Source organism: Oryctolagus cuniculus, chromosome 7, assembly GCF_964237555.1.
Source record: "Oryctolagus cuniculus chromosome 7, mOryCun1.1, whole genome shotgun sequence".
NCBI classification, from domain to species: domain Eukaryota; kingdom Metazoa; phylum Chordata; class Mammalia; order Lagomorpha; family Leporidae; genus Oryctolagus; species Oryctolagus cuniculus.
Genome location: NC_091438.1, coordinates 96,133,228 through 96,159,247, shown reverse-complemented (window position 1 = coordinate 96,159,247; position 26,020 = coordinate 96,133,228). Strand labels below are relative to the sequence as shown.

General features: G+C 36.6%; 1 protein-coding gene across 1 annotated transcript in view; it reads left to right on the top strand.

The window, feature by feature from the left end:
* Positions 1 to 26,020, top strand: part of MSH4 (mutS homolog 4) — a 92,738-nt gene that overhangs the window by 44,320 nt on the left and 22,398 nt on the right. Inside the window, exons 9-15 of the mRNA XM_070078240.1 lie at positions 1,234 to 1,308; positions 3,611 to 3,675; positions 5,699 to 5,868; positions 7,335 to 7,471; positions 8,873 to 8,976; positions 10,478 to 10,602; positions 21,032 to 21,232. Of these exons, the coding sequence (XP_069934341.1) occupies positions 1,234 to 1,308; positions 3,611 to 3,675; positions 5,699 to 5,868; positions 7,335 to 7,471; positions 8,873 to 8,976; positions 10,478 to 10,602; positions 21,032 to 21,232 (877 nt within the window). The remainder of the gene's footprint in view (positions 1 to 1,233; positions 1,309 to 3,610; positions 3,676 to 5,698; positions 5,869 to 7,334; positions 7,472 to 8,872; positions 8,977 to 10,477; positions 10,603 to 21,031; positions 21,233 to 26,020) is intronic.

Here is a 26,020-nt window from a genome sequence, read left to right as displayed (position 1 = left end):
TTGTGTGGTGTTTCCACTGCAGTTTTCTCCCTAAGTCTTTCCTGAGGTTGTATTCTCTCCACTTTTTTTTTTTTTTATTTTAACTATCTTCCCCTAGACTAGAGCAGTAAGCTCTCTCTCTATTCTGCCATGTTGAAATCTGCTGGTATTGACCATTTTAAAATCATTTATGAAAATATTTTTCAGGACTCTTGCTCTTTTTTTCTATTAGGTTTATCTTCTGTGATTTACAGAGCTTTTTGTATTTTAGATGGAAAGTTTGTTGGTACCGTGTATTGCAAATATCATCTACTTTATAGGTTGCTTTTGCACTGAGTATTGTCGAGCAGATTCTGTTTGTTGCTACCATCATGCGCTTAGCATTCTCTTTTGGCAAGGGAGATCTGTTATAGAAAACACCTCAGATTCTCTGCCTGGATCTATTCTCTTCAGAGGAGAAGCCAAGGAGCATCAGGGAGTTAATACTCCTGGCAACAGTTCTAGTCTGATGAATAGGAAATGGTGAATAACTACTCCATTTTCTTTACCTCCAAACAAACTCCTGAAGTTTATTCTACAACATCTCTCAGAGGTCTCTAATAGTGCCATATATTAGTAATCTGATCATTATTGCATCCTGCATGGCTGTTCTTCCTTGTCATGCTTCTCCATTCCCTTTCCTGTTTGTTAGTGCTGGAATTTCTTTCTTTCTTTCTTTCTTTCTTTCTTTCTTTCTTTCTTTCTTTCTTTCTTTCTTTCTTTCTTTCTTTCTTTCTTTCTTTCTTTTTTTTTTTTGTTTAAATATGTATTTGTTTATTTGAAAGTCAGAGTTACACAGAGAGAGAAGGGGAGGCAGAGAGAGAGATCTTCCATCTGCTGGTTCACCCCTCATTTGACTACAATGGCCAGAGCTGCGCCAATCTGAAGCCAGGAGCCAGGAGCTTCTTCCAGGTCTCCCATGTGGGTGCAGGGGCCCAAGGACTTGGTCCATCTTCCACTTCTTTCCCAGGCCATAGCAGAGAGCTGGATCAGAAGTGGAGCAGCCGGGACTCAAACCGGCACCCAGGCAATGGCTTTACCTGCTACACCACAGTGCCAGCCCCCCAATAATTTCTAATCATTCACTAGGCTGTCATCCTGCTAGGCTAATATAGAATAGTATAGAAAATATGGTAAGCGTAGAAGGATCAACAAAAAAACCAGTTCTTATATTAACTATTTATAGTGTCCATATTTGGATTTTTATCTTCACAGGTTAATGCAGCTGAATCAAAGATAACAAATTTAATATACCTAAAACATACCTTGGAACTTGTGGATCCTCTAAAGGTAATTTAGATATGTAATGTACAAAACGTATGAATACAGATTTCAAACATTCATGACAGAGATCTTTTGATTCTCTAATACTGCATCTAGAAATATGTTTGAAAGAAGTATTCAGAAAAAAAAAAAAAACCTAAATGAAAGATCTCTGCGAGTGAGATCCCAGTGGAAAAAACGGGTCATCAAAGAAGGAGGTACCTTTCTCTGAAGGGAGGAAAGAACTTCTACTTTGACCATGGCCTTGTCTAAAAATTATGAGTCAGTGAACTCAGGGGGCTTCCATAGCCTTGGCAACTCATGACAAGAGCCTAGGGTGATTACTGATGCCATAAACAAGAGTGTCAATTTGTTAAGTCAACAACAGGAGTCACTGTGCACTTACTCCTCATGTAGGATCTCTGTCCTTAAGGTGCTGTACATTGAGATTTAATGCTATAACTAGTACTCAACAGTATTTTTCACTTGATGTTTCTGTGTGGGAGCAAACTGTTGAAATCTTTACTTAATGTATGCTAAACTGATCTTCTGTATATAAAGAGAAACAAAAATGAATCTTGATGTGAATGGAAGGGGAGAGGGAGTGGGAAAGGGGAGGGTTGCGGGTCGGAGGGATTTTATGGGGGGGAAGCCATTGTAATCCATAAGCTGTACTTTGGAAATTTATATTAATTAAATAAAAGTTAAAAAAAAAAGAAAGAAGTATTCAGAAATGTTGCTTAACATTTTTGTCTGGTGATAATGATTACAGCATTGTTTCATATTAGTGAGAAATAATAAGTCAATCAGAACTTCAATTATTGTAGAAAGAAATTATTACTTTCTACAGGATGTAATATTAGTATTATCTTTTTGCTGTTAAGACTTCCTAATACTTATGTGTGGTATTAAGTGGGATGTGATGAAAAGAGATTACAATGATATACATTTTTGTGTCAAACAGTGAGAAGAAATACAGCATTTAAGTATTTATCTTTGGAAATATAATTAGAAATATGAGTGATTCAGTTTTTCTTTATGCTTCAATGAGTTTTTTAGTTTTCATCAGTATATGTATGATATTTGATATTTTTCTATTTATAAAAATAATTTTTTATTGCCTAATGTCAAACTAAAATATGGTTGGGGCCAGTGCTGTGGCACAGCGGGTTAACGCCCTGGCCTGAAGTGCTGGCATCCCATACGGTCACCGGTTCAAGATCCGTCTGCTCCACTTCTGATCCAGCTCTCTGCTATGGCCTGGGAAAGCAGTAGAGGATGACCAAGTCCTTGGGCCCCTGCACCTGCGTGGAATACACGGAAGAAGCTCCTGGTTCCTGGCTTCAGCGCAGCTCCAGATGTTGCAGCCAACTGGGGAGTGAACCAGCAGATGGAAGACCTCTCTCTCTCTGCCTCCTTCTGTCTCTGTTTAACTCTGACTTTCAAATAAATAAAGTAAATCTTTTTTTTAAAAAAAACACTAAAATATGGCATGAAGTTCAGGTTAACTATGTTTGTTCCTCTTTTCTGTTTATTCAGTTGGTGACTACTCAGAGTTTCCATTAAGCAAAATAAAGTTCCTTCTTTGCCACATAAGAATGGAGAAACTTCTGTTCATAAATGTACAAAGTACTTTTTTAAATTTATTTGTATCTAACTCAAATTTTGGAATTACCTGTGAAGTAAATGTATAGCAGTATCTGCTTACATATCTACCTCTATAAGTGGTTGAATATTAACAATGAGTTGGGAGACAAGACCAGTAAAAATCACAGTAGGGAATTATTGTCTGTTATTTACTAGCCATGTGCTCTTTATCTTGAAAATGGAATGGAAAGGATACCATCTGTGCTTACCTACATGCATTTATTTATTTATTTATTTTAAGATTCTATTTATTTGACAGGCACAGTTGCAGACAATGAGAGAGAGAGAGACAGAGAAAGGTCTTCCTTCTGTTGGTTCACTCCCCAAGTGGCCGCAATGGCCGGAGCTGTGCCGATCCGAAGCCAGGAGCAAGGTGCTTCCTCCTGGTCTCCCATGTGGGTGCAGGAATCCAAGCACTTGGGCCATCCTCCACTGCTTTCCCAGGCCACAGCAGAGAGCTGGACTGGAAGAGGAGTAACTGGGACTGGAACCAGCACTGCAGGCAGAGGATTAACCTAGTGCGTCATGGCGGCCCCACCTACATGCATTTATATGAATGTAAAACTGAGAAAATGAAGCAAGTAATAACTTGGTATTGTAAAAAGTATTAATTTTAAAATGCTGTGTTTAATAATTGCATAATTTATTATCCTTAACTGTTTTGTATTTTATTCCCTAATAGATTGCTCTGAAGAACTGTAACACACCTTTGTTAAGAGCATATTATGGTTCCTTGGAAGATAAAAGGTCTTTGTCACTCAATTGTTATATGAACTTATTCCTTTTTTTCCTAATCATAACTGATTCTAAAGATTCTAACTGTATTCTATACAACAGTTACTTAAGTTTTGGTTAATTACTTAAGTTTTGTTTTCTTTAAACTGTTCATTGGAATTTTAATATATACAGCACATTCCATAAAGGTGATGAATATGGAAATAATACATTATTTACTTATGCTAATAGATAAGAATACTATGAAATGTTGAAATCCAGATACAGTCCTATTTTTTTATCTATTCTCTACAGAAGACTTGCAAATATAAAAATGTATTCTTCTATTTTGTTAAATCATGAAGGGCCTAATGTAACCAAAGCATAATAGATATGAATATTGAATAAAATTCAATATAATTTAATTTTAAGATTCTTAAATTATTAGCATTACCTCGACTTTTTTAAGGCAGTTAATAAGTTTATCATTTATTTAGTTATTTATGAAGCAGAGAGATGGGAGAACGGGGATAACTGAAGCTGGTAGCTGGGAATTTAATCCAGGTCTCCTATGTGGGTGGCAGGAAACCAGTTACTTCAGCCAATGCTGCTGTCTCTCAGGATAAGTATTAGCAGAAAGCCAGAGTCAAGAGATGGAGATGAATCAAACCCATCACTCTGATATGGGATGCAAATGTTTTAACCAGCATGTTCCTTACCTAGGTCAAACTCCTATCCTGGCATGCTTATTCTTGACCAAAAAGATTTGTCATACTTAAGAACTATTTCACTGATTCAAAATTTTACCCTGTGTTTGATTACAAATTGAAATTAATAATATAAGTGACTTAGTTACAAATAGAATACAGAACAGAATAAAAGGAAAGCTTAAGAAAATAGGTGTTTCCAGATTTCCAGCTTACATAATCACTGCACTTAATCATTAATGATTATGAGGTTCTTGTTATATTGTCTCACAATATGTATTTATTCTTTCTTGTCCATACTAAGTGCAGGTTCCATGTTATCCCTCTTTGAATCCCTGCACCTAGCACAGCACTTGATACGTGCATTAAGTAAATGATTATTGAATCTATAAACATGAATCCATAATTTTTATAACTATTATTTAGGGGTATATTTTGTTCTCCCAGGAACAGTTTGTATAATTTGGGAGCTCTATATGTGAGCAGATTTTAGAATTGCTCTTGGTGGTTCTCATGCTGTTTTATTTTTTTTTTATTTATTTATTTTTTTAATCTTTTATTTAATGAATATAAATTTCCAAAGTACGACTCATGTGTTACAATGGCTTCCCCCCCATACCGTCCCTCCCACCCACAACCCTCCCCTTTCCCACTCCCTCTCCCCTTCCATTCACATCAAGATTCATTTTCGATTATCTTAATATACGGAAGATCAGCTTAGTATACCTTAAGTAAGTATTTCAACAGTTTGCTCCCACACAGAAACATAAAGTGAAAAATAATAGATGATTTTTTTTAAATGATGATGAAATCAGATCAGACCTATTGTCATGTTTAATCCCTCTCATGCTGTTTTAAACTAGTACTGACAAGAAATACTCTAAAATGGACATAATAATTCCTCTTATATAAATGTAAATATTTATTGCTTAATTATTTATTCAAAGTCAATTTCAAGAAAATTTTGCTACCATTAACTGTGATTCAAATTAAAAATTAAGGGGCCAGCATTGTAGTTAAGTCCCTGCTTGGAATACCCACATTGTATATCAATTTAAATACTGGCTCTTCTGCTTCCTGTGCAGCCTACTAATGTACCTGGGAAGGCAGTGGATGTTGGCCCAAGTATTTAATTTCCTGTTGCCCGTGTGGGAGACCCAGATGGAGTTCCAGGCTCCAGGTTTTAGCCTAGCCCAGACATGGTATTGCAGGCATTTGGAGAGTAAACAGGCAGATTGAGAATCTCTCCCTCTATCTCTCTTTCTCTAACATTACCTTTCAAATATATAGACAAATATTTTTAAAAATTATAAATTGATACAATATTCTTTTTTTGGCCTAAATGTTAGGTTTGGAATCATACTTGAAAAGATTAAAACAGTAATTAATGATGATGCAAAACACATGAAGGGATGCCTGAATATGAGGACTCAGAAGTGCTATGCAGTGAGGTCTAACATAAATGAATTTCTTGACATAGCTAGAAGAACATATACAGAGATTGTTGATGACATAGCAGGTAATTCACTTATTTGAACATTTTTTGTTTGTCTTTTAGGAATAAAACAAACTTTTTAGGAGAAGCTATGGTTTTTCACTGATGATGACTAGTCAGGCTTGTTTTCAATTTACATTTTTGTCCAAAACAGACAAGGTTACTGTTTTATAGTGCCATTTTAAAAGACTTTTTTTTTAAATAAAAAGGTGGATGTTTTAAATTTTTCCTTTTCTCCAAGCTTACATATGAGTATAGAGTTACTTGCTTACAGCATTATATATAAGCTATATTAAAAATGTAGTCTACCACTATTAAAAAGTTTCAGTGGGGGAAAGATGTCATTTTTATATAGGAGAGGTGGTATTTGAGTCAGTCCAGTAATTATTTTTACAAGAGCTTGTACTACATATAGACACTGTTCTGTATGCTAGAAATATATAGTGAACAAGACAAAGTCCCTGTTCTGATGAGTTTATAACAGGAAAGACATGCAGTAAAGAAATAGATGCATACACGCACATGTAACCGAGTGTCAAGCTGATAAATTTTTTTCTTCCCCAAAATTGTGCTTAAAAACCCCACCACTACCAGCCCCTTTGGGTTTTGCCTCTCTTGGAGACCTCTTCCCATGCCACTTTGGCTGGAGGTCTCTGATTCTAATAAATCTTGCTTCTAAATCTCAAAAAAAATTAGACACAGTAGGAGATTAATAATAGTAATTAGATAGAACAATTATGTGAATATGATCTCTCTTAAAACATCTTAATATACATGCTAAGAGGCAAGTAGTTACATACAGAGTGGGTATACTGGACAAATCTCAAGAGGGATAGGAAGATAATAATGTAAGATTTCATCCTGTTGCTCAGAGTAGCACATAATTTAAAACTTAGGAATTGTTTTTTTGTTTCCTGGAATTTTTCATCTAATGTTTTCAGACTGTATTCAACCTGAGAAACTTTGGAAAGTAAAGCTACAAATAAGGAAAGATTACTATATAAATTTAGAACGTTGCTGAATGTGAAGTTGATAGGGAGATTCGGAATGCTTTAGGAATTTTGTTTCATAAGTGGTCTATCTCCTTTTTGAAACTTTTTTGAATTTATATTTTACAGAGGAAATTTGTTATTGTACATTCGTGATTACAATAATTTATTTGATTTTTTTAAGAAGTAGATTGACTAGCACATCAAAAACTGTATATTCCTAACATAGAGGGTATAAAATAAACAGTTTCCTCATTTTTAGTTTTTATGAATTCTTTTCCTTTAGAAATATCTATTAAAATGAGTACCTTTGTTTTGGTGTTGAGTGTTTTTAAGAAAAAGATACTTAGCTACATTGAACATCTTTAGAATTTAAAAGACCTTCCGATTTGTATATAAAATGACAAGAAAAAACTATTGTGACTCCTTAAACAGAGTAATTTTTTCACTGAAATGCCTTCATTTTGTTATGTTTTTGTTTTTCTTGTTTCTGGTCATTAGGAATGATATCGCAGCTGGCAGAAAAATATAATCTTCCTTTAAGGACAAGTTTTAGTTCTGCTCGAGGATTTTTCATCCAGATGACTGTAGATTGCACAGCTCTACCCAATGATCAACTTCCTTCAGAATTTATCAAGGTTCATTCTAGAGTGCTTAGAAAATTGTTGTTTCTTATTTCACAAAATTACAGTTATATGTTTTTAGGCACTCTTTGATTTTTACATGCCAAATATTTTAATATTCTGTATGTTACTTTTCCCTCCTATTCCTGTCCCCCAGCCTAACAGCTATACTAATCTAAGAATGATTTAGATGCTATTTTTGGGGAGAAATAGCAAGCCCAGTGAGAGGAAAATGGAGAAAGTGCAAAGGTGGTTTTGGCAAAGGAAATTAGGAAATGTTGCACCACTGCCTGTGTTAGGTATTTATCAAGGAACATTACTTGTTAAAGGTTTAAATGTTCTGAAGAAAACAAATCTGCCTAAAATTTTTTAAAAATATTTGCTAATTTTTTATTTGAGAGGCAGAGGCAGAGAGAGAGAGAGAGAGAAAGAGAGAGAGATCTTCCATTCACTGGTTCACTCCCCAAATGGCCGCAACAGCTGTAGCTGAGCCAATTTGAAGCCAGGAGCCAGGAGCTTCTTCCGGGTCTCCCCTGCAGGTGTAGGGGCCCAAGGACTTGGGCCATCTTCTACTGCTTTCCCAGGCCATAGCAGAGAGCTGAATCGGAAGTGGAGTAGCACCCATATGGGATGCCAGCACTGCAGGTGGAGGCTTTACCCACTGTGCCACAGCGCTGCCCCCCTAACTTTTTTTTTTTTTTAATCTAATATTTCCAAACTTGTAGACCATGAAAATATTTCTTCCTAGATGCATATGGAGTTGACAATATACCAGTTTGGGCAAGCCTAACACACTTTAATCTTTGCTTTCTCTGCTTCTAAAGGATACCTTTTGAAAAAAACAAACCATGTAGCTTTCAGGATCTCACACAGCATTTTTACCAAGTAATGAGGGATAGATGAAATAAAGAATGGACTGAAATAAGGCAGTGCAGTTAGACATTGAGTGAAATTCAGATATGAGATGGGGTCAGAGATAGAATGAGGATCACTGAGATATATCATGCATGCTACTTGGTTATAAAATGCAGTATTTTACCATTTCTATAAGGTCATTTTTTAAACATTTTATTGAAATATTGTGCACAGACTAAGAAATATATGTAAGTATACATATAAAATAGTTTTTTGGTCATCTGATCACACTCATAACCAACACTAAATTAAGAATAAAACTGTTTTAAGCCCTGCTAAAATAGTTGTGTTGGATGGACTAGATTGAAAATATTCTGCTCTGTCTTTTGAAGTAATCTTCCTTTTGTCTTTCACAAATATTACTTAGAACTTTCTTTGTGGTACTCTGTCAAGAATTAAAATTTTTACACTAATACCTATATTCTATTGTTTAAAATCTGTATGTTTTCTTTCTTTGGAGTGTGCATGTGTCTTGATATTTGATTTTTACTTTCCTAGCAGATTTCTAAAGTGAAAAATTCTTACAGCTTTACATCAACAGATTTAATTAAAATGAATGAAAGATGCCAAGAGTCTTTGCGAGAAATCTATCACATGACTTATATGTAAGAACATTTGAAGTATTTGAGTATTGAATTAAATTGACTTGACTTAATTTAAGGAACTGTGATAAATTTCATTAATTGACCTTTTGTCTGATTACAGACAATTGTAGAATTGTGAATAGTAGCTAAGAAATTCTATCACTAGGATTAGGATCACTGAGCCTCATGGAAGCTTTAGTGAAAATTTTACTGCAAAAAATTTGCATTGTAACTGATACTTATGTAGTATGTATTCTATGATGCAGAATTTGGCACAGCATGAGCTTATCTTGGGCTTTATTTGGTTTATTCTTTTCCTATGGTCTTTAAGACTTTAGCTTCTCAAACTTTGATATTTTGAAACTTAGCAGCATAGAAATAATGCCAATTCTTTTGCTGTTTGTGAAACTTAAGACAGTTAAAAAGAAGAAATAGAACATTCATAATTGTTGAGCTGAGACAATAAAGATTGGGCTTTCAAAACAATTTCAAAGCATGGACTACAAACTATACTACACACTAAGTTTTTGATACATATTTATACTTGTAAGGGGAGAACTTTTGAGCTTTATCACAGTTTAACTTTAATTCATAAAACTTAAGTAATTGTTATTCAGATGTGTCTGTGGTGGGGACAGAAAAACGGAAGAAAGAGAAAATACATAATAGAGGAGAGAGAAAATACATAATAGCTTTTGTGTTAAACTTAGCATTTGCAAATGCACAAAATAATTAGTAGATGAGTCTTTCCAAGTATAGTGAGGGCTTGATTTGACCAATATAAAATATTTTTATGAATGAAATCTTGTTTATTAATGTTTAATAAAAGCATGCATGTAGAAAACATAGTGTTACTTTATTAGAAGATGGATTCTGTGGGGAGCAACTGGGAGCAACTCGGACTAGACTAAGTTACTGGAATTAAGACTTATTCTATGCATCTGCTCTCCCACAATATGGCGCTGAGAAGGGAGAAACAGCTTCTACACAGCTGCCTCCAGTTCAACCAATAAACTGTAGGACCTGCTCGGCGTGTGGGTAGCAGAGTTGGGATTGGTGGAAGAGGACTATAAAGGAGGGGAGAGACAACATGCACCAGGAACATCTATTTGAAGGAACACCTGTGCAGCCCCCGAGAGAGCCGGCCGGCGGTGTGCCGCTCCCCTGCGGAAGTGGGGAAAGTGGCTAGGGGGAACCGCCCTTCCACGGAGGTGGAAGGGTTGGTAGCCAACCCGGGAAGAACCAGCAGCAAACCTGGGGAGGGCTGAGCAGACAAAAGAACAGCGCAGGGTCCTGTGTCGTTCCTCCACGAAGAGGGGGAGCGACAGATTCTTTGTCACTTAGTGGCTGTAACTTTGAAAAGTGTCAATGAGACAGATGAATATTAGACTCTATATGTAGTGTATAGCTCAAAAGAATATTATTTTACCTCAGGCAATGACTCTAATATTATTTTGTAGGTACATTATATGTTGTTTTTTAAAAGTCCTAACAACATGTCTTACCACATGTGTGCTTTCAGGATAGTATGCAAACTGTTGAGTGAGATTTACGAGCATATTCATTGCTTATATAAACTGTCTGACACTGTGTCAATGCTGGATATGCTGCTTTCCTTTGCCCATGCCTGCACTCTTTCTGACTATGGTAAGTTACTTTCTTTGGAATAAACATGTATATTAAAATTATATTCCATTCAAATTATTTTATGTATCAATTATGAATGTTTTAAATGTTTTCTCAAAATATGGTCTCTTGTCTGTGGTCCTAGACTAAGGTACAAAATAGAGAAAGTGAAATTAACTTTAAAATTACTTTTAATGTTGGGCCAGCATTGTGGTATAGTAGTTAAATCTACCACATGTGATGCTGGCATCACATATGGGTGCTAGTTAGTGCCCAGGTTGCTCCACTTCCAACTCAGCTCCTTTCTAATGGCCCAGGAAAAGCAGCAGAAGATGGCCCAAGTGTTGGGCCCTTGTTACCCTTATAGGAGACCCAGAAGTAGTTCCTGGCTTGGCTTTGTCCTGGCCCAGCCCTGGCTTTTGTAACCATTTGGGGAGTGAGTCACAGGATGGATGATCTCTCCCTGTCTCTAACTCTGACTTTCAAAATGAATAAATTAATAAATCTTCAAAAATTACTGTTAAATGGCAAAAATTATTCACTGAGAAATTAGCAAATCAGAAAGAAACTGTTAGAAGCTCTAAAAATTCTCCAAATAAGATTGCAGAGGTGTCCTTACTGAAAATAAAAATGAATCTAATTTGTATAGTTAGAATTGAAGTACTCATTAGAACCGGTGTGACAAATACTAATAGAAATGAGTATGCAAATAAACATTTTCATCCACTCTATCCATTACATGTGTGAATACCGAGTTCAGGAATTATATATTTTTGTATCCTAAGTCTATACACAGGCCTTAAATATATTTGTTAAGTAATTTTCTCATGTTTAATAAAAACTTCAGTTGTTAGCCCTTTGAAATTTCTTATCCAGATTATCAATAATAATCATATTCCAGGATGTAGAATTGCAGGACTAAAACTTGATAATTATGGTTGAATCATAAGATGTAGTAATAGTAAAAATATTAAAATTTCTACTTAAAATTAGCAGTAATATAGCAAAAATCTGTTAATTTTTTATGGAATGTATCTTACAAAAACTTGTTTCATATTTCCATGATAGTGACTAAGCCAAGCTTTGAATTTATTTTATAAATAAACTTTCCATTTCAGAAGTTTTAAATTTACAAAACACATTTTTTGAAGTAGTACTGAGTTCCTGTATACCCTAGACCCAGTTTCCCCTATTGTTAACATATTTGTATAATATTTTTGTCACAATTAAATAAGACCCAGCTTTCCTTATCATTAGTATTTCGTTTCAGTATGATAAATTTGTCACAGTGGTCCACACCCAGATTCCCATTTTTTTTAATCCAAAATCCCTCTATCCCTTCCAAACCTCTCAGCCTCCAGCAACCAGCATTGTGTACTCATACAGATGTTTTTAGCTCCCACATATGAAAGAGAACGTTGTAGTAATTGTCTTTCTCTTATGTTCCTATGTATTTATTTATTTTAAAGACTTGATTGTTTATTTGAAAGGTAGAGTTACAGATAGGGAGAGAGAGAAAAAGAGAGAGCAAGATCTTCCATCTACTAGTTCACTCCTCAGATGGCCTCAACAGCCAACCCTGGCTCATACTCAGCTGCCCCTATTAATACATTGTATTAGCATGATAGATCTGCTACAGTCAATAACCCATGCCCAGGGGACAGCATTGTGGTGCCCCAAGTTAAGCCACGCCTACAATGCCAGCATCTCACATGGACACCAATATTGTTAGTAAGAATGTAAATTGGTTCAGGCACTAAGGAAAACAATATGGTAATTTCCTTAAAAACTAAAAATAGAATTGTCATATGATCCAGAAATCCCACTATTGGGTGTGTTTTACATATTTTTGTTTTACATATTAAAAACTATTCTGGGCTGGCACTGCGGCTCACTTGGCTAATCCTCTGCCTGTGGCGCTGGCACCCCAGGTTCTAGTCCTGGTTGGAGTGCCAGATTCTGTCCCGGTTGCTCCTCTTCCAGTCCAGCTCTCTGCTATGACCCGGGAAGGCAGTGGAGGATGACCCAAGTGCTTGGGCCCTGCACCCACATGGGAGACCAGGAGAAGCACCTGGCTCCTGGCTTCGGATTGGCGCAGTGCGCCAGCTGAAGCTCACTGGCCGTAGCGGCCATTTGTGGGGTGAACCAATGGAAAAGGAAGACCTTTCTCTGTCTCTCTCTCTCACTGTCTAACTCTGCCTGTCCAAAAAACAAACAAACAAACAAACAAAAAAAACAAAAAACTAGTCAGTTAAAATAAGAGTCCTCTTTTTCCACATCTTGTCAGCATTCATTACTTTCTGTTTTTTGTTAATAGCTGTTCACACAAGGGCATGGTGATATCTCATTGTGATTTGATCTGCATTTCTCTGATGGCTACTAATATTGAGTACTTTTTCATTTATTTGTTGGTCATTTGTATTTCTTTTGAGAACTGTCTATTCAGGTTCTTTGCCCATTTTGTAACTGGATTGCTTGAGGTTGCTATTGGATTTTTTGAGCTCCTTGTACATTCTGGGTATTAATCCATTATTAGATAGGTAGCTTGCAAATATTTTCTCCCATTCTCTCAGATGTCTCTTCACTCTATTGTTTCCTTTTATGTACAGAGGCTTCTGAATTTGATATAATCTTATTTGTGTAGTTTTGCTTTTGTTGTTGTGCCTTTGGAGTCTTACTTAAGAAATCATTGCCTACACCAATGTCTTGAAGTATTTGCCCTGTTTTCTTCCAACAGTTTCATAGTTTCAGATCTTACATTTAGGTTCTTGATCCAACATTAGTTGATTTTTGTAAATGCTAAGAGTTAATGATCTAATTTCATTTTTCTACATTTGTCTATCCAGTTTTGCCAGAACCATTTATTGAAAAGACCAATCCTTTCTCCAATGTGTGTACTTGACAACTTTGTCAAAGATCAGTTGCCTGTATTATGTGGATCATTTTCTGGGCTGTCTTTTCTGTTCCATTATCTGTTAGTTTTTATGGCAGTGCCATGCCATTTTATTTACTTTAGTTTTTGTTGTATGCTTTGAAATGAGGTATTGTGATGCCTCCAAGGTTTTTTTTTTTTTTAATTCTGTTTTGCCTAAGTTTCCATGGACTATTCTCTTTTTACAGTTCTGTATGAATTTTAGAGGTTTTTTTTTTCTGATCTTGTAAAGAATGTTATTAGTATTGTGACAGGGATAGCATTAAATCTGTAGATTTCTTTAAGTAGTATGGACATTTTAACAAAATTATCCTTCTAATTCATGAACAAAGAATATCTTTCTTTTTGCCTTTTTTGTATTCTTCATGATTTTTTCTCAATGTTTTATAAATTTTCTTATAGAGATCTTTCAATTATTTGGTTAAATTTGTTCCTGAATATATATGTATATTTTAGTTGTTGTAAATAGGATCTGTCAGATTATTGTTAAGGTATAAAAATTTTGTATGCTGCAACATTGCTGAATTAGTTTATCAATTCTAACCGCTTTTTGGTGGCATTTTTAGTTTTTTTTTTTTTTTCATGTATTTTACTTCTGTCTTCCAATTTTGGTTCCTTTTTATCTCTTTTTTTACTTACCTAATTGCTCTTTTTTTTCATTAGAAACTTAATCAGATAGATACATTTTATTTATTTACTTACATAGAAACCTTTATTTATTTTTATTTATTTTTAAACCACACCTGGAATCAGCATAGTTTTTTTATTTTTTATATTTAAAAGATTAATTTATTTGAAAAATAGAGTTACAGAGAGAGGTAGAACCAAAAAGAGAGAAGTCTTCCATCTGCTGGTTCACTTTCTAAATGGCTGCAATGGCCAAAGCTGAGCTGATCCGAAGCCAGGAGCCAGGAGCTTCTTCCTGGTCTCCCACATGGGTGTAGTGTCCCAAGGACTTGGGCTATCTTCTGCTTTCCCAGGCCATAGCAGAGTGCTGGATTGGAAGTGCAGCAGTCAGTACCCAAACTGGCCCCCATATGGGATGCTAGCACTGCAGACCAGGGCTTTAACTTTCTGTACCACAGTGCCAGCCCCAGAAATGTTTTATTTAAGGTATACAAACTTCATGCATTTTATAAATACAAGTCTAGGAACATAGTGATTTTTCCTACCCTGCCCTTCCTCCAACCCACACCCCTACCCTTCTTCCTACTCCTTCTTCTATTCCCATTCTTGTTTTTTTTTTTTTTTTACTAAGATCTATTTTCAATTAATTTTATATATATAAGATTAACCATACACTAAGTGAACAGTTCAAAAAATAGTATGAAAAACAAAAACAAAAAAAAACTGCTCCTAAATGGTTGAGACAAGGGATGTTCTAAGTCATGGCATCTCAAAGTGTCAATTTCATTTCTGTAGATTACCTTTTAGATACTCTATTAGTTACCACAGAGCAGAGAGAAAAATAAGGTATTTGTCTTTTGGGGACTGCCTTATTTCACTAAGTATAATATTTTCCAGCTGTATCCATTTTGTTGCAAAAAACAGGATTTCAGATTTTTTTTTTTACTGCTGTGTAGTATTCTGTGGTGTACATATCCATACTTTCTCTGTGCAGTCTTTTTTTTTTTTTTTTTTTTTTTTTTTTTTGACAGGCAGAGTGGACAGTGAGAGAGAGAGACAGAGAGAAAGGTCTTCCTTTGCCGTTGGTTCACCCTCCAATGGCCGCCGCTGCAGCCGGCGCACCGCGCTGATCCTGGCAGGAGCCAGGAGACAGGTGCTTTTCCTGGTCTCCCATGGGGTGCAGGGCCCAAGCACCTGGGCCATCCTCCACTGCACTCCCTGGCCATAGCAGAGAGCTGGCCTGGAAGAGGGGCAACCGGGACAGAAGATGATAGAAATTTGGATTGATTTCATATCATAGCTATTGTGAATTGAGATGCAGTAAACCTCTGGTATAGATAACTCTTTCATAAGCTGATTACATTTCCCTTGGGTAAATTCCCAAGAGTGGGATGGCTGGGTCATATGCTAGGTGTATATTCAGATTTTGAGGTATCTCCATACTGTCTTCCACAGTGGCTGTACCAGTTTATATTCCCACAGCAGTGGATTAGGGTATCTTTTTCCCTCACATCCTTGACAGCATTTGTTGTTTGTTGATTTCTTTTTTTTTTTTTTTTTATCTTTTATTTAATGAATATAAATTTCCAAAGTACGTCTCATGGGTTACAATGGCTTTCCCCCCATACCGTCCCTCCCACCCACAACCCTCCCCTTTCCCATTCCCTCTCCCCTTCCATTCACATCAAGATTCATTTTCGATTATCTTAGTATACAGAAGATCAGCTTAGTATACCTTAAGTAAGGATTTCAACAGTTTGTTCCCACACAGAAACATAAAGTGAAAAATAATAGATGATTTTTTTTTAAATGATGATGAAATCAGATCAGACCTATTGTCATGTTTAATCCCAGTGAGAGTCAAGTTGGGAATTGATAGTTTCTTTTCTTTTTTTTTTTTTTTTTTTAACAGAAGATCAGTTTAGTGTACATTAAGTAAAGATTTCAACAGTTTGCACCCCCATAGAAACACAAAGTGAAATATACTGTTTGAGTACTCGTTATAGCATTAAGCCTCAGTGTACAGCACATTAAGGACAGAGATCCTACATGAGGAGTAAGTGCACAGTGACTCCTGTTGTTGACTTTACAAATTGACACTCCTGTTTATGGCATCAGTAATCTCCCTATGCACCAGTCATGAGTTTCCAAGGCTATGGAAGCCCCTTGAGTTCTCCGACTCTTATCTTGTTTAGACAAGGTCATAGTCAAAGTGGAGGTTCTCTCCTCCCTTCAGAGAAAGGCACCTCCCTCTTTGAAGACCTGTTCTTTCCACTGGGATCTCACTCACAGAGATCTTTTTGCCAGAGTGTCTTGGCTTTCCATGCCTGAAATACTCTCATGGGCTTTTCAGCCAGATCCGAGTGCCTTTAGGGCTGATTCTGAGGCCAGAGTGCTATTTAGGACATCTGCCATTCTATGAGTCTGCTGAGTATCTCACTTCCCATGTTGGATCACTCTCCCCTTTATTTATTCTATCGGTTAGTGTTAGCAGATACTAGACTTGTTTATGTGCTCCCTTTGACTCTTAGTCCTTTCATTATGATCAATTGTGAACTGAAATTGATCACTTGGAATAGTGAGATGGCATTGGCACATGCCACCTTGATGGGATTGAATTGGAATCCCCTAGTATGTTTCCAACTCTACCAATTGGGGCAAGTCAGCCCGAGCATGCCCCAAATTATACATCTCTTCCCTCTCTTATTCCCACTTTTATGTTTAACAGGGATCACATTTCAGTTAATTTTCAACACTTAAGAATAACTGTGTGATAATTACAGAATTAAACCAGTCATATTAAGTAGAACAGACAAAAAAAAAATACTATGAGGGATAATGTATTAAGTTGTCCATTAGCAGTCAGGGCTATGCTGATCAAGTCACCATTTCTCATAGTGTCCATTTCACTTCAGGAGGTTTCCTTTTTGGTGTTCAGTCAGTTGTCACCGATCAGGGAGAACATATGGTATTTGTCCCTTTGGGACTGGCTTACTTCACTCAGCATGATGTGTTCCAGATTCCTCCATTTTGTTGCAAATGACTGGATTTCGTTGTTTCTTACTGCGGTATAGTATTCTAAAGAATACATATCCCATAATTTCTTTATCCAGTCTACCATTGATGGGCATTTAGGTTGGTTCCAGGTCTTGGCTATTGTGAATTGTGCTGCAATAAACATTAGGGTGCAGACCGCTTTTTTCTTTATCAATTTAAACTCCTTTGGGTAAATTCCAAGGAGTGGGATGGCTGGGTCGAACGTGAGCATGAAGCAAGACCCCTACCTTACACCTTACACAAAAATCCACTCAACGTGGATTAAAGACCTAAATCTACGTCCTGACACCATTAAGTTATTAGAGAACATTGGAGAAACCCTTCAAGATATTGGCACAGGCAAAGAATTTCTGGAAAAGACCCGGGAGGCACAGACAGTCAAAGCCAAAATCAACTATTGGGATTGCATCAAATTGAGAAGTTTCTTTACTGCAAAAGAAACAGTCAGGAGAGTGAAGAGACAACCGACAGAATGGGAAAAAATATTTGCAAACTATGCAGCAGATAAAGGGTTAATAACCAGAATCTACAAAGAGATCAAGAAACTCCACAAAAACAAAACCAACAACCCACTTAAGAGATGGGCCAAGGACTTCAATAGACATTTTTCAAAAGAGGAAATCCAAATGGCCAACAGGCACATGAAAAAATGTTCAAGGTCACTAGCAATCAGGGAAATGCAAATCAAAACCACAATGAGGTTTCACCTCACCCCGGTTAGAATGGCTCACATACAGAAATCTACCAACAACAGATGCTGGCGAGGATGTGGGGAAAAAGGGACACTAACCCACTGTTGGTGGGAATGCAAACTGGTTAAGCCACTATGGAAATCAGTCTGGAGATTCCTCAGAAACCTGAATATAACCCTACCGTTCGACCCAGCCATCCCACTCCTTGGAATTTACCCAAAGGAGTTTAAATTGATAAAGAAAAAAAGCGGTCTGTTGTTTGTTGATTTCTGTTTGAAGGCCATTCTAATGGGAATGAGGTGAATCTTCATTGTGGTTTTGATTTGCATTTCCCTGACAGCTAGGGATCCTGAGCATTTTTTCATGTGTCTGTTGGCCATTTGGATTTTGTCTTTTGAGAACTGCCTGTTTAAGTCCTTTGCCCATTTCCTAACTGTGTTGTTTGTTTTGTTATTGCTGAGTTTCTTGAGTTCTTTATATATTCTGGATATTAATTCTTTATCAATTGCGTAGTTTGCAGATCATTTCTCCCATTCTGTTGGTTGTCTCTTCACTTTGCTGAACGTTTCTTTTGCAGTGCAGAAGCGTCTCAATTTGATGTAGTTCCATTTGTCAATTTTGGCTTTGATTGCCTGTGCCTCTGGGGTCTTTTCCAAGAACTCTTTGCCTCTGCTGGTGTCTTGCAGGGTTTCCCCAATGTTCTCTAATAATCTGGTAGTATCAGTTTATAGATTTAGGTCTTTGATCCATTTTGAGTGCAGTTTTGTGTAAGGTTTGGTAGCTTCCTGTCATGATAAAGTTGGCTTGTCTTCTGTTTCTCTTGTGTATCTGATCCATTAGTAAATTTGGTAATTTCTTAGGATTTCATGATGGCTACTTCCAATGTAAGACTCCCTTCAGGATTTCTTGTAGGGCTGATCTGATGATAATGAATTCTATTGGCTTTTTTTTTTTTTTTTTTTTTTTTGGAAATACTTTATTTCTACTTCCCTTCTAAAGGATAGCTTCACTTTAAATAATGCTCTTGGTTAGATTTTTTTTTTTCAGACCTTGAACGTATCATCCCACTTTCTTCTTACCTGTGTAGTGTCTGTTGTTAGTCTAATATTCTTTTCTTTATTTCTAACTAGATGTTTTTTTCTCATTGCTTTAGGATTTTCTCCTTATCCTTAACTTTTGATAATTTCACTGTATTACACCTTGGAGAAGGCATTTTTTTTTTTGTGAGTCCTTTGAGCTTCTTGTATCTGGATGTCCATATTTCTTTTAAGATCTGGAAAATTTTCAACTCATTTCATTCAATAGATTCTCAGTTCCCTTTTATTTATCCTTTCCTTTGGGCATCCCTATACTATGAATATTTGTCCCCTCCATAGTAGCCTATGTGTTTTATCACCTTTTTTCATTTTTTTTCTGTCTATTTTGTTCTAATTGGGTTATTTCAAAGCTTTGTCAAATTTTGCTCAATCTGTTTTGTTGGTGAGACTACCACCAATAAATCTCATTACCGCTAATCTCATTGATATTGATTGAAATTTTAAACTCCAAAATTTCTGGTAAGTTCTTTTTAATCATTTATGACTGTTGATTTGTCATTCATAGCATGCATTATTTTTTTATTTTTTTGGCTTCACTATCTGTATTCTCTTGAATCGCATTAAGTTTCCTTTGAATCTTCATTTTGTACTTTTTCAGGGATTTCATAATTTCCTTCAAATCAAAATGCCTTTCTGGAGAACTCTTGTATTCTTTTGGAAGTGTCATGCTTTCTTCTACATGTTTCATGTGTTCCTACATTGACATATGCACATCTGGTGTAATAGTTCCTTCTTTTTTATGGAGAAGCTTTTGTTAGAAAATATTTTTTTGTTGTTGTTGTCTAGATGTAATGTGGAGTCTCAGCTGGATAGTTGCTTTGACTTTTGTCCTAGGTGATCCCAGAATCGTAACCTGTGAGTAATTTCTTCAGCTATAATCATGGTCAGCAGTGTCTACATCACAAATGTCTTCTGATGTACAGTAGTTCATAGATGTAGTAGTATCTTTCAAGTGAATGTGGGCTTTCAAAGATGTGTGTATCTTCAGGCCTCAGAGATTTAAGTGTCACGCTAGGGTTTTTGATGGCTATAATTGAGTTATCTGCATGTTGTCTTCCACAGTGGCTACAGCAGTTTACATTCCCACCAACAGTGGATTAGGGTACCTTTTTCCTCACATCCTTACCAGCACTTGTTTGTTGATTTCTGTATGAGCGCCATTCTATAGGGGTAAGGTGAAACCTCATTGTGGTTTTGACTTGCGTTTCCTTGGCTAGAGATCCTGAGCATTTTCTCAACTGTCTGTTGGCCATTTGAATTTCCTCTTTTGAAAAATGCCTGCTCAAGTCCTTTGCCTGTTTCTTAACCGGATTGTTTGTTTCGTTGTTGTTGAATTTCTTAAGCTCTTTATAGATTCTGGTATTAACCCTTTATCAGTTTACAACATGTTTACAAATATTTTCACCCATTCTGTTAGCTGCCTGGAAGAGGCATATTTTAAAGCAAGCTTTTTGGACTGGTAGTCATAGACTGCCACCTTGCTTTGCAGCTACTGCTCCTGGCACATACAGCACAACACCTGGCTCCCAGTGCTGAAGTCCTCTCCCAGAGGAGCCACCATCATGGGAGAGCAGCCATGATTGGTGGCAGAGGGGGCCTGAAATTTCTTTTTATACAATATTTCCTCAAGGGAATTTTACTCAGACTTCATTTTAAAAGCTAAGTATACCAAGTTTGAAATAATGATGTGCAGTTGTGAGCTACTGGTAGTTACTTGATATTAACAAATATTGTCAATGACTACTTGGTTTATAAAATATTTCTTATTTCATATATATATATATATCTGAAAATCTTACAAACTTTTTTGCAATGAATGACAATGACAAGGAGCTAAATTCTAGAGTTCTCTGGAAACAAATAAAAACTGTGATTAGCGTGTATTCATTATTACTTAGAAGGATTTAGGTTGGAATTTTGGATAAAATAATACCTTTTGTTCCACTGACACTAGTAAAATCACAAAAGTATATATAATGCAGACATACCTCAAAATATTTATATATAAATATATTAATCTTAACCATTCTGTTTTTTTCCTTCAGTTCGACCAGAGTTTACTGATACTTTAGCAATCAAACAGGGATGGCATCCCATTCTTGAAAAAATATCTTTGGAAAAACCTGTTCCTAATAATACCTATATTACAGAAGGAAGTAATTTTTTGATCATAACTGGACCAAATATGAGTGGGAAATCTACATATTTAAAGCAAATTGCTCTTTCTCAGATTATGGCCCAGATTGGTAAGTCATGGCTTTACTTTATAACTACTAGTGATGATTCATTTTCAAAATGTTCTGTGCCTAATTTTTCAGATTCAGTTGCCTAATTAACACATGAATAGTTTTGTGTATATTCTCTTTCCTAAAACTGTAATAGTGTGTCTGTTATGCTAACCATAACTTTTACTATTTGGTGTTTTATTAAGCTCTGTCCAGTTTGGATTAAATTGCCCCCAAAATTTTATGGGACATTAGAGAAGTAGAAACTTTGTTACTAGTAACTTTTACTTTTATAGAAATTATTAGTAAATTGAATCGTGTAGCTATTTTTGGGTTCAAAACCAAAAATGTGAGAAAAAGTGAAATGACTGATGTGAAATTTTCTCCAAATTATGTCAGGCAAAGAAAATAGTTCCATTAATTTTAACGTGGAAAACCAGTAACTTGATCATAGCAACTGAATGTTACACATACATATGTGTATATGTGTTTGTAAATGGCTGTTACTTGCCCAACATTATCATATATTTCTTGATTTAGAGGCACAATTTAACACCTATCCCTGGAAACTGGGTTTTTGTGAGGAGTATATGGATATTTAGCCCTAATGCTGTGGTTTTCAAACAGTGGTAGTTTTGATTCCATACCCTGAATCCTCAGAATTTTGAAACATCTTGGAGACATTTTTGGTTATCACAACTATGGAGAGTTTCAAGTACAGGAATGCTACTAATCATGCTATGATCCACAGGGCTTCTCTCCTCATCCCTTACCCTCTTACCAACACATAAGATTTACTGAGCCTATGATGTAATAGTGTCATGGTGAGAAACCATAGTCCAGTGTAATGAATTATAAAAAGAATACCAGATTAATAATATTGGTAATAGTGTAAATTCACCCTTAGTACTGGGAAAGGAAATGAGAGATAAATGAATGATGAGTAAATATTGTATTAAGTTTAAAGTTTTATTGGCATTTAAAGGATATCTTAGCTAATTTTCCTCTCCTTATAAGAATGCTATCTGATTCATAATACTCCTACTTCTACTTGAGAAGTTATCTATGAAGAGTTCTATCATTTAAAGAACAGGTTAGTTGTTGAACAGCTGTAATTGTTAGGTCATTCATTTTATTGAATTGAAATCTGACTTTCTGTAAGTCAGGACTTCTCAGTAGTTCTAATTCTTAACTTTGCTGTATTGGAGATTAGTATTTCTTCTTAATGTTAGCTCTTCAAATATTTAAAGATAATTTTTCTACTTCTCTTGTCACCATCTATCTTTACCCTCTGGAATATCTGAAAGTTTATATAATATAGCATATTGTCTGACCATAAAGGAAACAGTCAGACTTGAAAACGCTGGAAGTTAATAACATCTACTTTGGAGGCATGTACCAATGCCAGCACACTTGGTAAAGTGATAAGTATAAGTACATAACCGATCAAAAAGATAGGGTAAGTGTTGAAGAGATTTCACAAATAAGACCAGTGTAAGCAAATAATGAAGGATAGAATTAAAAGGGAGAGAACAATTCTGCCTGGGAAGCAGGACACACAGCAGACTCATAGAATGGCAAACGCCCCAAACAGCACTCCTGCCTCAGAATCAACCCTTGGGGCATTCAGATCTGGCTAAAAGGCCCATGAGAGTCTCACAGACATGGAAAGCCATGACACGGTGGCGAAAATAACCTAAATGAAAGATCCTGGTGAACAAGACCCCAGCAGAAGGAACAGGCCATCAAGGAGGGAGGCGCCTTTCTCTGAAGGGAGGAAGGAACCTCCACTGTGATACGGCCTTGACTAAACAAGTTCAGAGTTGATGAACTCAAGGGGCTTCCATAGCCTAGACAGCTCATAGCAAGAGTCTCGGGGGATTGCTGACGTCATAAATAAGAGTGCCAATTGTTAAATCTACAACGGGAGTCACTGGGTACAGGCTCCCCACATAGGATCTCTGTCCTTAATGTGTTTTACTATGAAACTTAAAGACAACACTACTAGTCGAACAATACCCTATATCTTGTGTGGTTGTGTGAGTGCAGCCTGTTGAAATCCTTGCTTAGTGTATACTAAGTTGATCTTCTGTATTTGAAGGTAATTGAAAATGAAACTCGATGAAGGGCGGGATGGGAGAGGGAGTGGGAGAGGGGAGGGCCGCGGGAGGGAGGGAGGTTGGGGGGGGGAGCCACAACAATACAAAAGTTGCACTTTGTAAATTCACATTTATTAACTAAAAATAAAAAAAAAATAACATCTACTTTGGAGGTAGATCCAACTTATCTGGTTAGTAGCAGTGTAATCGTAGACAAACTGTTAACATCTTTAAGCCTCAGTTTTCCTATCTGCAAGGGAAGATTGGAATAGTATCTACTTCTAATATTTGTTTTAAGGACTCAGTGAGATCATATATATAAGATGTGTTTCTGTGTGGGTGCAAACTGTTGAAATCTTTACTTAATATATACTAAATTGATCTTCTGTATATAAAGATAATTGAAAATGAATCTTGATGTGAATGAAATGGGAGAGGGAGCGGGAGATGGGAGAGTTGCTTTTGGGAGGGAAGTTATGGGGGGGAAAAAGCCACTGTAATCCAAAAGCTGTACTTTGGAAATTTATATTTATTAGATAAAAGTTAAAAAAAAAGATGCTATGGATGTAAAAGTATGAAAAAGTAGGCAATTTTCTAGGCAGAGACAAGCGCACGTTCTTTTTTTTTTTTTTTTTTTTTTTTTTTTTTTGACAGGCAGAGTGGACAGTGAGAGAGAGAGACAGAGAGAAAGGTCTTCCTTTGCCGTTGGTTCACCCTCCAATGGCCGCCGCGGTCGGCGCGCTGCGGCCGGCGCACCGCGCTGATCCGATGGCAGGAGCCAGGAGCCAGGTGCTTCTCCTGGTCTCCCATGGGGTGCAGGGCCCAAGCACCTGGGCCATCCTCCACTGCACTCCCTGGCCACAGCAGAGAGCTGGCCTGGAAGAGGGGCAACCGGACAGAATCCGGCGCCCCGACCGGGACTAGAACCCGGTGTGCTGGCGCCGCTAGGCGGAGGATTAGCCTAGTGAGCCGCAGCGCCAGCCTAAGCACATGTTCTAAAACATAGGAACAAAAATTAGTATGATATACCCGAATAATACGAATAGCTTTGTAGTCCTTTTTCTTTTCTTTTCTTTTTCTTTTTTTTGGGGTGTGTGTGTGTGTGTGTGGAACAAGGGGTGTGACTGTGATTATTGGCAAGATGTAAAACTAGAGAGATGGACAGGAATTAGATCATGTAGAACCTTAGGTACTTGACTGAAGAAACTGAATTTTACCCAACAGTCCATAGGGAGTGTGAAAATAGTGTGATTAGATTTGACTTTCTGGGGCCGGCACTGTGCTGCAGCGGGTTAAAGCTCTGGCCTAAAACTCCGGCATCCCAAATGGGCACCGGTTCTAGTCCTGGCTGCTTTTCTACCGATCCAGCTCTCTGCTATGGCCTGGGAAAGCAGTAAAAGATGGCCTGAGTCCTCAGGCCCCTGCACCCACCTGGGAGAACCAGAAGAAGCTCCTGGCTCCTGGCTTCGGATTGCACAGCTCTGGCCATTGCAGCCATCTGGAGAGTGAACCAACGGATGGAAGACCTCTCTCTCTGTCTCTGCCTCCTCCGTAACTCTGTCTTTCAAATAAATAAAATAAATCTTTAAAAAAATCTATCTTTTAGATAGATCACTCTGGCCGGTTGTAGACAAGACCAGAAGCAAAATACCAGCCAGGAGGCATCTGTAAAAATCTAGACAAGAAATGCTGAGAACATTTTTGGTGGAAGTTAACAGAGAGAAGAGAACAGAAAAATATATCAGTAAATATAAGCTATATTTTCTAGTTGGCATTTCATATTTGTTTTTCCTTGTCTAATCCTTCTGAAAGCATCTTTTGATATTAGAATGCCTTTTATATTTCATTTTTTACAGATATGGGAACATTAATCAGACTGATTTGTTCTCAAAAGATGGGTACTTTAGTTAGCACAATAATTTCTCATAGATCAAAAATTCACCTTTTTATTTAATGTTTTAGTTTCATTGTGCTTCTGGGTATTTCTATATGTATGTAATAACATGGATGTTTCCTAATATACCTTTATATAATCTTATCAATTTGTTTTATAAGCATTTCCTTCAAAATTTCATGTTTTGAATGTTCTTGATCATTTAAATTATTTTAAATTTTTTCAAGTCTATAATAATGCCTTTCTGATATACTTGAACTTAAGCTATCTTATTTGAACTTTCAGATAACTTTATAAGGTAGGTTGGGCAACTATTTACTTTTATATGTAGGAAAGATGATTCTAGGAGAATAAGTGCTGTACAAAGTTATACAGTAAGTGATGGAAGTGGGACATGTCTTCTAACTCCATAGCTTGTGCTCTTTCTACCACATAGTTCTTGAAAATAATGCAAGTGCAAAATGTTCATAATACTTATATTTTATAAAAGCATTTCATTTTCTTAAAGATTTATCATATTTATTTGAAATCAGTGACAGATCTGTCTGCTGGTTCACTCCTAAGTAGCCACAACAGCTGGATGAGGGGCCACACTGAAACCAAGAACCAGGAACCCCATCCTGGTCTCTTATATGAGTGGCAGAGGCCTGATTACTTGGGACATCTTTCTCTGCTTTCCCAGGGATTAATAGGAAGATGGATTGAAGCAGAGGAGCCAGGACTTGAACAGTGTCTTGACATGGGATGCCAGCTTTGTGAGCAATGGCTTAACCCACTGTACCACAACTCCAGTTCCCCAAAGCATCTGAATTTACT